Source organism: Neoarius graeffei, chromosome 26 (genome assembly GCF_027579695.1).
Source record: "Neoarius graeffei isolate fNeoGra1 chromosome 26, fNeoGra1.pri, whole genome shotgun sequence".
NCBI lineage: Eukaryota > Metazoa > Chordata > Actinopteri > Siluriformes > Ariidae > Neoarius > Neoarius graeffei.
The window spans coordinates 32,757,920-32,770,538 of record NC_083594.1 but is presented as its reverse complement, the minus strand read 5'-3'; the positions used below and the strand labels follow the sequence as shown (position 1 = coordinate 32,770,538).

The following is a 12,619-nucleotide window of genomic DNA, read 5'->3' as shown; positions in this document are numbered from 1 at the left end:
AATAATTAATTGAAAATGCCTATGAAAAATTCAATATCTCAGCCTCTGAAGCACATAGAGACATGAAATAAGTTGCATTTAAAAGATAAAATTCTCTGCTTTTATTGGATCATGCTCATTCAGCATTAACACTAACATTTTTATAAAAAAAAAAACAAATCTCAGAGTCAGATGAGTAAAAATCAGTATTATATGATTCACTCATATAAAGAACGACATATCAACACAGATCAATTGATCTAAAAACATGTCAACACATAGATTAATTCATCTAACATGGAACAAGACACTTTGTCATGGGAGAAAGGTGGGAAAGGAGTGAGGAGAAGTGGTGAAAGTCCTGAGGAGGAACTGGAGGAAATGACCGGGGGAAACGACCGGAGGAACAAATTTCCAAAGACTGACACTGACCTCACACACACCCATCTTACACACACACTACTGTCGTAGAACGTGGTGCATGAAGCACTCGTGGTGCAGGGGAATATTGCACTGCTTTCATCCCATCAGTGTAGACCCCAGGCGCACATTGGTGCCAGTGTGCTTTTTGGCACAATCCCTGCAGGTCTTTCTCTTGTTGCTGATCTGGGCCAGATCATGCCCAGCTGAAGCTCCAGATAGGCTGGTGGGGAGCATCTGGTGGGGAGCACTTCTCTTGGTTACTGGGACGCACAGTTCCATTGTTAAGTCCTCCAACCAGGCTTTGTAGCCACTCTTCCTGTACTTCCATTCATCTCCACCAGCAGATCTGGCAGCCACAAATGCATTTGTAGCACACCACAGACAAAAAATAAAAAAAAAAAACAGCCTCCTCCACCACTTCGAAGACCTGTGATCGATTTGGTAGTACTCCACCATCTGGTCGAGCAGGTCTACACCCTTCATATGTTGCTGGTAGTCAGCAAGGCAGGCTGGCACCTTGACCTCCACCTGACGCTGATGCTCGATCTTCCTTTTCACTGACCCCAAAGCCATGGGGTCATGGTGGTTGGACAGGACCATCACTGCCTTGGTGTCCTGCCACACGCACAAGGTCAGCTCATCCTGTTGAGCCACCCGATACTGATGCCTGGCCATGCCAGCCTGCTTGCTGAGCTCCTTGGTCTTCGGTAGGCCCCTTCTGTTTGAGCGCACCGTCCCACAAGCCTGAATTCCCCTTGCCTTCAGGTAAACCAGCAAGGGCACGCTTGTGTAGAAGTTATCCATGTAAACAGACAGGTGTGATCCATAGTATGGGCTGGCCAGGTCGGTGACGATGCGGTGCGCCAGGTTGATCTCCGCCTTGCTCTCTGTGGCCCCCGTATACACCTGAAAGCTGGTGACGTAGCCAGTTGTACTTTCAGCCATCACCCATACCTTCACTCCCCATTTTACTGGCTTCATGGGGAGGTACTGCCGGAATGCCAGCCGCCCTTTGTACTTGACCATGGACTCGTCCACGGTCACGATACCATTAACTTCATAAAGGGCCTGGTATTGGTTCAGGAGGAGGTCCAAGAAGCACCGCAGTTTCCATAGCCTGTCCGATTTGTCCACTTTAGGGTCAGTGTTGTCTTGGAGATGTAGATATCTAAACATGATTCAAGATTCAAAATTCAAAAAGTTTTTGCTGGCTGGATTTCTTTATGATGTTTGATGTCCATGTAAACTTATGACGTGCACGTGTTGGCCATTATTGTTTTTATTTTTGTGTATTGTGCTATGCATATGAATTTATTTATCTATTCCATATATATTGTTATTTAAGTTATTTATTTATAATTGTATTACTATTTATCAATGTTGTACATTTGGGACATTTAGGTATTTGGGACATGTAGTTTTGCTTTACGATTCAGGATAAAGTTACTGCCCAATACTGCTATTTATTATACTACTATTACTATTGCTATATACTGTTACTATACTATAACTAAAGCATAATCATCATTATTATTATTATTATTATTATTAGTAGGCCTAGTAGAAGGCTCTAACACCACTTCGGGTACATTACTGGCCATGATGGAGACATCACTGCAAAATAATAATAATAATAATAAAATTATAATTTATTAATTTTATTATTATTAATAATAAATAAAACCCTGCATCGTATGTCTTGCATTATGCAATTATACTGTATACTGCAGTAACACTAATTAAAAAAATCCTAGTTTTCATACTGCAGTAATTCACCGAGGTTTTTTTTTTCATAAGGGTAACGCCACGCAATAAGACACAGAAGTCATCAGAAGAGAGCGCAAGAATAAATAATTACCTCCAGATCATGTCGAAGCGATCTCGTGCCATCACTCGGGGGACATTTGTCTGATACAGCCACTTGCTCTGTCTCCAGTAATCCCGGCAAGTTGGTAGTTTCATTATCCCAAAAGTTATGCAGAGACCGATGAACGATTTCATTTCCTGTTTTGAGACAGTGCTCCACTTTAAGTTTGATGGTGTGTGGCCGCGCGTCTGATCAGCATATACATTTGTCTGTGTCACCAACATATCCCAAACTTCCTCAGTGAAAATATTCGAAAATGCATCTAAAGGGCTTGCATCTTCAGATATCGGCACCTTCAGCCCAGGTGTCCGAGTGAACTTGAAATCCATCTGACTGCCAGTCCACTTGGAAGCCTTGGAATTCCTCCTCCTCATTATCCTCTCGAAACAAATCCCACTCCTGCTCTCTATCTAAGGGGTCTTCCGGCACATCTCCCTCTATCTCTTCCTCGATTAAAATCTGTTCACCCCCCTCCAACTCCACATCACTTCCATCGCTGTCACAGCATGTCTCCGCAGTAACCGCAGCCATTTTCGCCGGTGTCAAATAGCTAAACAAACGCACGTGTGCAGAACAGCGAGTATGGCTGATTGATTGACGTTATTGTCGACAAATCACACAACAAATTTTTGGTCACATGGTTTTAAAAAATCGAAAAAACACCCACCACATGTGTATTTGAACCAATGATTGTGCATTACATGCCGCAGGCGCCTTGAAAAAAATGACAAAATCAACAATGCTGCATTATGCAGCAACCGGCATTTGGGGCAATGTTGCGTTATGCAACAACCGGCGCTAGGGGCAATGTTGCGCGACACAGCATCCGGCGTCAATGGGTTAAAGGGAAACATTTAAATGTCTTGGAATGGCCTAATCAAAGCCCAGACCTCAATCCAGTTGAGAATCTGTGGCATAACTGGAAGATTGCTGTACATCAACGCAACCCATCTAACTTGAAGGAGTTGGAGCAGTTTTGCCTTGAGGAATGGGCAAAAATCCCAGTGGCTAGATGTGCTAAGCTAATACAGACATGCCCCAAGAGACTTATAGCTGTAATTGCAGCAAAAGGTAGCTCGACAAAGTATTGATTTTGGGGAGTGAATACCTATGCACACTCCAGATTTCTGTTTTTTTCATCTCAATTATTGTTTTTTTTTTTATTATGACAATTTGCACCTTTAAAGTGGTAGGCATGTGTAAATCAAATGGTGCTGACCCCCAAAAATCCATTTTAACTCCAGATTGTAATGAGACAAAACAGGACAAACGTCAAGGAGGATGGATACTTTTGCAAGACACTGTAACTGAAAAACACTAACTGAATGCATTCATCAGGACCAAAATTACTAGGCACAACAATACCAAGGGTTTCATTAAGGCCTGGCGCCCAGCACAAAATCCAGCTACGATCAGCCTGGCGCCAGTTACTTTTCAACGTTCCTCAACCAACAATGCTAGTAGATTTCCTATTTTCCAAGACCTTCTCTTTCCTGTGGTTATCATTGCATTCTTTTACACTTTTTACCATGTTTGTGTACTCACGTAGGCTGTTAGATTTAAAGCCATGATTCAAGTTAGTTTTATAGCTACACGTGATTTAGGATTGTTAGACTTTATGATTTAAAACATGGTGTCTTGTTTAAAATTGTGAAAATATCTCGCACGCTTTGACGTGCATAAATGCTGAAATTGCTGAATCGCTGATATGAATATTATTTTGCTTATGATTGAAGGTTTCATTCACACACACATATTGTAAGGTTTTATTCCTTTGTAAGGATAAATAATTGTAAATATTTATTCATGACCAAGAAGGCAGTAATTCTTAATACTTATTCTTAATATTGTTCTGTTCTATTTTATTATTTCGGTTAGAAGGCATTGAATTCTGTGTAACTTGTAAGTTACTGTGTGACCTTCTGTCTAAGCTAGACACATTGCTCAAGACGTGTTTTGGAACATTCTATCAGAACATGAGGTAAATGTTGATATCTGTTAGAACATCTGAAATGTATACAGGATATATTTTCACTTACACACATTAATGGAATTAAGGAATTGGAATTAAGATGTGATTTGCTGACCTAGCCATATTCTCACACACGCATTCACTGACACACCCACACACACCTCCACACAGACACACACACAGACATATCAAACAGTGATGTCATTTCATCCACACAGATAACACCCACATATAATAACCCTCTGTATTCTTGTCTAATTGGGGGGACTTGCAAATAAAGATGTGAACTACTTTGGGGTTCCTGTCTTTCTTTCGCGACTCGCCCCCCCAGATGTCTGGGTGACACGGGGGGACTGATCTCGAGATGGTGAGGGCCCGAGAGGTAAAGGAAAAAAATCTTACATAGGCTTTATGGCCTTGACCTTCAGTCATGTCAATGACACCATATAAAAGCTTGACGCTGATTGGCTGCTCGTCACGGCAACATCAAGGCACAAGAAAACTCTCTTCTGATTCGCTACAGTTCACAATGAAAAGGTGACAGGACCAGCCAATCTTGTCCAAATTCTTTCCATGTTTGGCAAGAAAGGTGCCCAAACGAGGAGAGATCGGTAAACAAATAACTATTCTTATGAAAGAGTAATGACCATAGATCTTGAAAATGACACATTTCTAGTTGGTTTTCCAATACAAAATGCTAAAGTTGTTGAGTCTTTCCATAACCGTCTCATGCCATGATGGTCTCTCTCTGTGTGTGTGTGTGTGAGAGAGAGAGAGAGTGAGACAGTGAATTAAAAACTAGAACCAATGGCCTCATTTCAAATGACGTCGGTGGTAGTACACAAACACAGGACATATGGATAAGGTCAAATAAAATACAACCATGAAGACATTTCTTTTCATTATTTCCAGTATAATTTTGGAGACGGACTGTCAGGAGACAGTGACAGATGATGTTCACTACAGTACTGTTGGCAGTGTTGCTAGGTTAAAGTACATATCACGGGTAAATTCAGGAGCAAGATCAATGTAATTCTCCTATTTAATATTAAACTCTGGCCAAATATCTGTCACATTTTGCATTTTGTGCAATTTTTTTACCTTGTACAATACCAGAAAAATTCAGTTGAAATCAAGCCATTTGAGGTGAATTCGTCCGCCTCTGAAAAAACTTGGCAATCGAAAACATCGATTTTCGTGACGTCGCGTGCGGGACGCCTCCTTCTGAATCCTACGTCAGCGCTGTTTGTTTATGAGAAAACGACCTGGTGGTTTTCTGCAAATTTTTTCAACGTTATCACGTAATTATTAAAATGGTTAACAGATGTATCATAGGAGGGTGTAGCAACACCAATCTTGATGGGATTAGTACTCATCGTTTTCCAAAAGACCGGACACCGAGAGAGAGAAATGGGAGCGCTTCGTGCGAGGCATCCGGAAAAATTGGCTACACAGGCTGTGCACTGAATCCATGCAAGCCCTCGCAGCCTGCTGGCAGTTCCACAGGTGACGTCACGAATCTGGCTCCAGACTCCCTTGGGATTTTTCCAGACGCGTTTTATTTTATTTTTTTCTGCTGTAGACAGATGGCCTTGTGCAAAATTACCCTTCTGGATGAGTGTGTAAAGGGACATACTTTCTTATATAAAAAACCGAAATTGGTCCAGGATATACACTTTAAGGTAAATGAAGATTAGATTAAACTTTATTGATCCCTTTGGGTGGGTTCCCTCAGGGAAATTAAGAAATGAGGATACTTGTAGTTCAGAACTGGATTCCAAATCTGCTGGTGGTGGGAATGGACATCTATTTGTCTCTCCTTGTTAAGCGCTTTTTTTTTTTTTTTGCTAGTCAGTAGTTAGGCTTTTTTTTTTTTTTAGACTAGTCATCAGTAATCATGGTAGATAGATAACAGCTGCAGTAGCTGCTATACGTATTCTGTTCTCTGAACAGCCTTCCCTGCTTTAATCATGCTACTTCTAGTTTTCAGGTTTGATCTGGAACATATGTATATGGACGATGCTTTAGTGATGTGGCATTATGTTAATTATTTATATTTATTAACAATAAAGCCTTTTTTTCCCTCTGCAAGTTACTAATACATTATTTCAAAAACAGGTTTAGTTAATCATTCATGTTTTATTGGTCAACATTCCAACTGCATGTGTAGGCTATTAATTACACCAGCATGTGGGCAATTCCAACAAAACAGTCACATGGCAACTGAAATTTCAAACTAGAAATATCACTTCAAATATCATTTGATCATGTACTTTGGTTACCTAACTGTAAGGAAAATAAGGACTTTAAGCAGCTTGACCAAAATTACAATTTGTACTACACATACTAAAAAATAATCCACTAAAAAATAATATTTTTCAAACCAAAATTACCTCTTTTCCTTACACATTCACTCTAGCCTCTGGCTTACCACATGTTTTATTGATATTATTTGATTGTATGGATGCCAGAGTGTTAGGAGCATCATATCAATTTTGGAAGTAAGTATGATTTTCCTTTTGCTGAATGACAAAAATTGAGTCTCTTTCCGTAACGTGAATAACAAAAAAAGATTAACTTTTCTCTCATTTCACACAGCTGTTCGATAGGACTGCCAGATTCCTATATTCATCTCTTCTACTTCCACTAGTATATTTATGAAACAAAATAAAGAAAACCCATCATAAGCTCTGAGTGAAACTGTATCAAATTCTGTAACACGAGTAATATGTAACGTGAGTAACAGTGTCTGTAACATGAGTAACACACTTTATCACTGAGATCTGAAGAATGAAGGTTACTTTCCAGTTTGTCAGTGAGTAGGATCTATTAGTTATTGTTCTGAGACAAAGGTGGCAGCACTTCAGCCACGATGCAACAGGAGTTGCAGCTCATTTCCTGCATGGACCTGAAGTGACCAGACAGAACTTTTCAATCGAGCAACATCAGGTAAGCTAGCAGGTAAATTTCTGAACAAATTGCATATTTTCAAAGATTTATACAAAAGATTAATGATCAATAGGTGATTTTTATAATTAATGACAAAAAAAAAAAAAGATTTGAAAAGTGGCTTGCTTAGACTTTTGAAAATGCCAGCAAAATCTGTGTGCACAGCAGTTCAAGTCACCTTACCAAATGTCTTGGATAAAAAGAGAAACTATATAGGAAAACTGCAGTTAATTAAGGTTGGGTGCCACTTGTCAGGGTGGGGATGGGTTGGGAGGGTGTTTGATCACATGTTCAGTGCAGTACACGGTTTGGTCAATGGTGGCATTTTTAAACTTGCACATTTTAGTCTGCTCCCGAGAGTGAATACAGCACAAAATTAATTTTGTTTCTTTATAGAATATTGAGTTCTTTTTTGTCCTTTACAGAATGGCAGGGGACCAGCGATCCGAAAATGCTGAAAGACAGAGACGTTTTAGAGAAAAAAAAGAAGGCCTAAGGAGTATATGATGAGTACAAGGCAAAACAGAGAGGAAATGAGGCGATATAGAGAAAAAAAGAAAAAAGAAGAGGCATTACTCCCAAAAGCACTGCAGACTGTCGTGAAGAAAGAGAGAAGACTGGCTGTCAAGAAACGTGTGAGTGAATGTAGAAAACGAGCTAAAGCAAAACAAGAGGAACAAGATAAAACTAAAGCAGCATTTAGTTAGCCTGGGCCCGCCCATCCTAAGCGTGACGCAACACGAGGGCCTGTTCCGAGCTTAGTCTGGCCAGGCAGGCTATCTACAGCATTTCCAAGCTCCCGAAAAATCGGGAACCAATCAACTTTGAGCATCTCCAACAGCCCTGGGTAGAGGCGTGTTCAAGGCAGTGACGTAGTAGAACTGCGACCGGAAGCCATAGATTGTTTACAGAATCTATGCTGGAAGCGCTTCATTCACATCACGAACATGGAGCAGCGGCAAGCCTTTAACACAGCGGTAGATGCTGTATTGAAAGCATTCAACGGGAAGTTCTCATTGAAAACGGAGCAAAGAGCAGCCCTGGAGGTATTTATTGAAAGGAAGGACGTTTTCGCCTTGCTCCCGACCGGCTTCGGTAAGAGTTTAATCTACCAGTTAGCCCCGTCGCGTCGCATACGTCAGAGGAAAGAGTGATGTGATTGGTTTAAGCTTCGTCACAGCCTTTTCTGGCTTCGACCAGTAGCAAACTGAGGCATTTCAGGGATGCGGGTCAACCACGGGCTCTGGGAAACGGTTTGGCTTAATAGCTTGGCCAGACCAAATGCTCGGAGAGCTTTGAAGTCGCGTTAGCCAGGCTAGCATTTAGTAGTGCCCGTGCATTTGCTGTTGCAAGTTCCCGTGCTAAGCGCCACCTTCCATGCAGCCCCAGAAGGAGAAAGGCCATCTGTAGGAGGCTCTACCTAACAGAATGCAGAGATGTTGACGATCTGCAGGATACTGCTGGACCAAGTGAATGCTGCAGGTTTCCAGGACTAAGCGAAGAGACAAAGGCAATTGTGAGAGCCTTTTATGAACGTGACGATATCAGCAGGCAAGCTCCAGGTTGTAAAGATGTTACTACAGTGCAAAAGGGCAAAGGAGAGAAAACCAAGGTTCAAACAAGACACCTGACTTCATCTTTAAAAGAGACTTTTGCATTGTTTGTTGAGGAGCATCCAGACATTTCTGTTGGGAAGTCAACCTTTGCAACCCTTAGACCACCGCATGTACAACTGAGCAGTAAACTTCTGCACAATGTTTGTGTAAATATCATGAAAATTTGATAGCTGCTGTGGATGCCATTCATAAAGTCATTAAAGACTTTCCAGAATACTCAGCAATGTTACTAGAAACATTCCTATGTGAAACACCCTCTAAGGACTGCTGGATGAATGAATGCAACAGCTGCAAGGATGGCCAAAGTTTTGAGAAAAAGTACGGTGAACTGTTCTCAAGGGGGTCAACAAAGTCCTATACTTGGTTTGTTTGGAAGAAGGAGGAAGCCTCCGGCAATCTTTCAAAGGTAGTGGAAAGTGGTTCCTTGGAAAATCTGGAGGAGTATTTCATTGATATTCTTCCAAATTTCCTAAAGCATTGCTATGTGAAGAGGGAACAGGCAACAACTTACCGACAGCAGCACGAAAGTGCTGACCACAGTTCTTCGTCTAGTGGGCTACTACAAGTGGATTTCTCCGAGAACTACACCTGCCAAGCACAGGATGAAATACAGATTGCCCATTGGAAACAGAGTCAAGTCAGCCGTTTTACAGTGGCATTTTGGCATTCGGAGACGCTCCACTCAATGGTTATCACATCAGACAACCTCAGCCATTCAAAGGATACAGTTATTGCCTACCTTGATCGTATTCTTGAAAGCAAACCAGATAACCTGAAAGAACTCTCAATTTGGTCTGATGGGGCATGTTCGCAGTTTAAGAACAAGTACACTCTTGGCGCAGTCACCACCCTCGAAAAGAAGCATGGTGTAAAAATAACATGGAACTTTTTTGCAACATCCCACGGTAAGGGCCCAGTTGATGGAATAGGAGGAGCAGTGAAACGTCATGTTTGGCAGTTGGTGAAGACACGCAAACATCAAGTCAGTAACGCCGCATCATTCACCAGAGCAGCCAAGTCCATGTCAAATGTGAAGGTCATTGAAATGAGTCCTGAGTCAATTGTGAAGGCCAACCAAGACCTTGGCCTGGAAGACATCTTTAACCATTGCAAACCAATTCCTGGTGTTGCCGATGCCCACTGTGCCATTGTGAATGGTGAAGTTAAGATCTTCACCTTAACCAAGCAAAAGGATATCCTAGTTGCTGAAGCTGAAGAGAGAAGGTCACAAAATATCACAGAAAGATCGAGTCCGACGCCAGTCTTGGTCTCAGATGATGATCAAGAAGGGGAAAATTCACACAAGTCCATGGATTCCCGAGACTGTGAAGTTAATGACAGAGAAACTCCATTGGAAGAAACTACTCACACCTTAGAGGCAACTCAAAACAACAAGAAAGAAAAGATCAAACTCCAAGCATATTATCCTGTTTATTACAGCAATGCATTCATTCTCGTACATCGGTAAGGCAGTGGAAAAACGAAACAATGGGATACACTTAAAATTCCTGCAGTCCATTGGTGCATCCAAGTTTAGATGGCCAAAGAAATCAAGGTCTGATCGAGAACAAGAAACAATATCTGAGTTTGAAAGGATCTTCTATGGTCCTGTCTCTCTGGTAGGACATGATCCCTTCTCCACTGATGAAAGAGTGTTGAAAGATATACAGCAGAAATACCAGAAACTAAGAAGGAAACTGCACTAAGCATACCATATTGGACATTAATCATCACTCTACTTGTAGTTCTACAAATGTAATTATTTATATCACTTCCTAGAATTGATATCCTAGGGAATAAGGTATCAATACACATGATTTGTTTATCCCTTGTACTTGTAACGTGAGTAATGTAACGTGAGTAACATGACTTTTTTTCTTTAAGTGTTGGTAGAATTAAGAGTTCATTAACCAATGCTAATTGCTTTGTTCTTTTAAACAGTTTAATAATAAAAGTTCAAAATATTATCAATCATTTTGCTTTGTCTTTTCTAGTTTAGCGAGATATTGAAAGCAAATTTACAGTAAAAAATGCCATGTGACTTTTGCGTAATGTGAGTAACGCTGGCAAAAGCCAGCCTGGAAGAACCATTAAGCAGAATTTTTCAAATGTTGTCATTTGTGGACCTTGAGAGTGAGCAATGGTTATCATATTGAAAAGATGAGAATGTTTAGTCCATTCACAAAATAGAGGGACACCTTTATTCAAAAGTTCCATGCCTTTTTTTTTTTTAAAGATTTTTTTTCTGTGCTTTTTTCACACCCATTGGACAGGACAGTGCAGAGACAGGAAACGAGCTGGAGAGAGATGGGGAGGGACCGGGAAACGACCCCAGGCCGGAACCAAACCCGGGTCCCCGGACCCATGGCACGGCGCCCCAGTCGACCGAGCCACGGCGCCCCCAAAAGTTCCATGCTTTAAATGTAACGTGAATAACGCTGGAATTGCCCATGTTATTATTTTGGATTACATTGTGCCATACACTCAGTTTCATGCACAAACTGATAAAACACACCCATAAAATAGCAATTAAAATGGTCATTATCAGCAGTGAAAACAGGGCCTAGAATGCACCAGAGAGCAGCTAAAAATTGAAAATTTTTTGGGGGAGGGGGATACCTCCACCCACACTCTTCCCCACTGTGCCAGGCCTGGGTATCACACACATGGCTCCACCCCCTACTTCCTTCTTTCCATCCCTACTTCATTTCTTAATGAAACCCCTGAATATGATAACAAAAATACAGCAACATACACAGAGACGAAAACCTTTCATTACCTGGAGCAATCATAATCTCATTCTTCTTGGAGCGAACCCTGAGGAAAGTCAGGTCATTCTGTGGGTCAATGTCCCTCACTGTACTCCGCGCTTTCATCACCAGCTGGTGGATGAGACCTGCATACTGCACTGTACTCAAGTTGTCCAGAGTGGTTTTAATAGGAATGCCTTGGAGAGAGAGAGAGAGAGAGAGAGAGAGAGAGAGAGACGTCTCAAAAGCAGAATGCAATAGTGGTCTTTGTTTCAATTTAGCTGGACTATCATGTGATGTTTTATCATGTGATTATTAACTCAGCATTCCACTAGCTAAAGAGAATCTTAAGTGATTGATAGTGTGTCTAAGAAATAAAACACAAATTAGATAGATAGATAGATAGATAGATAGATAGATAGATAGATAGATAGATAGATAGATAGATAGATAGATAGATAGATAGATTTATTAAGGTAAAAATTACAGGCAAGTAGGACAATATAGTAATGACCAATTGAATTAAATACATTAAAGTAAATCCAAGGATAGCGCAACAAAGTGGAAAACACTTATTTCCATTGTGGGCCAAAGAAAAGTTTCAGGATGGCGCTACGATGACTGTTTAGTAATGGAATTAAGTGTATTATCAATACTAAATTTGTAAAAATGGCACAAAAATAGAATAAAAAAAAACTTTAATGGCAGGAAAAAAAACAAAACAAGTGTTGCCAGGCAAAACAAACCTCGCCTGGTAGTACTTATGATGAATATGAAGGAAGATATCACGAAAAAGCGATTTTGACCTTTTTGGTGACCTTGATTTTGACCTTGTGTGACCATACTTGGCCAATAAACATGGTTCTGATTCTGTCGCCCCCTGTGACAGCGTGTATGTGAGCCTCGGTTCGGAGATTTCAGTTTCGAAAACTGTAAGCGGTAAGAGTAGAGTAATATAAAAGTACAGACAGCAGAAGCTCAGTGGAACGCACTTTCCCTCTTTAATAAGCATAAACATGTCTGAAAGCGGCGGCACGGTGGTGTAGTGGTTAGCGCTGTCGCC

At 41.0% G+C, this 12,619-nt stretch overlaps 2 protein-coding genes across 2 annotated transcripts in view; both read right to left on the bottom strand.

The window, feature by feature from the left end:
• dynlrb1 (dynein, light chain, roadblock-type 1) overlaps positions 1 to 12,619 on the bottom strand; it is a 49,478-nt gene that overhangs the window by 14,311 nt on the left and 22,548 nt on the right. Inside the window, exon 3 of the mRNA XM_060910391.1 lies at positions 11,586 to 11,753. Within this exon, the coding sequence (XP_060766374.1) occupies positions 11,586 to 11,753 (168 nt within the window). The remainder of the gene's footprint in view (positions 1 to 11,585; positions 11,754 to 12,619) is intronic.
• On the bottom strand, positions 287 to 2,434 carry LOC132873987 (piggyBac transposable element-derived protein 4-like). Its single transcript, XM_060909839.1, has 2 exons — positions 2,261 to 2,434; positions 287 to 1,570 (listed from the first exon to the last, which is right to left on the bottom strand). The coding sequence occupies exons 1-2, from the start codon at positions 2,401 to 2,403 to the stop codon at positions 499 to 501; spliced, it is 1,215 nt and encodes a 404-aa protein (XP_060765822.1). The 5' UTR covers positions 2,404 to 2,434; the 3' UTR covers positions 287 to 498.

What these genes read in the sequence shown, in the direction of transcription:
- LOC132873987 (XM_060909839.1), bottom strand. Translation starts at nt 2,403, where the DNA reads ATGAAATCGTTCATCGGTCTCTGCATAACTTTTGGGATAATGAAACTA. An exon ending in CGCTTCGACATGATCTGGAG is followed by an intron (nt 1,571 to 2,260) that starts GTAATTATTTAT and finishes AATCATGTTTAG; the next exon opens with ATATCTACATCTCCAAGACA.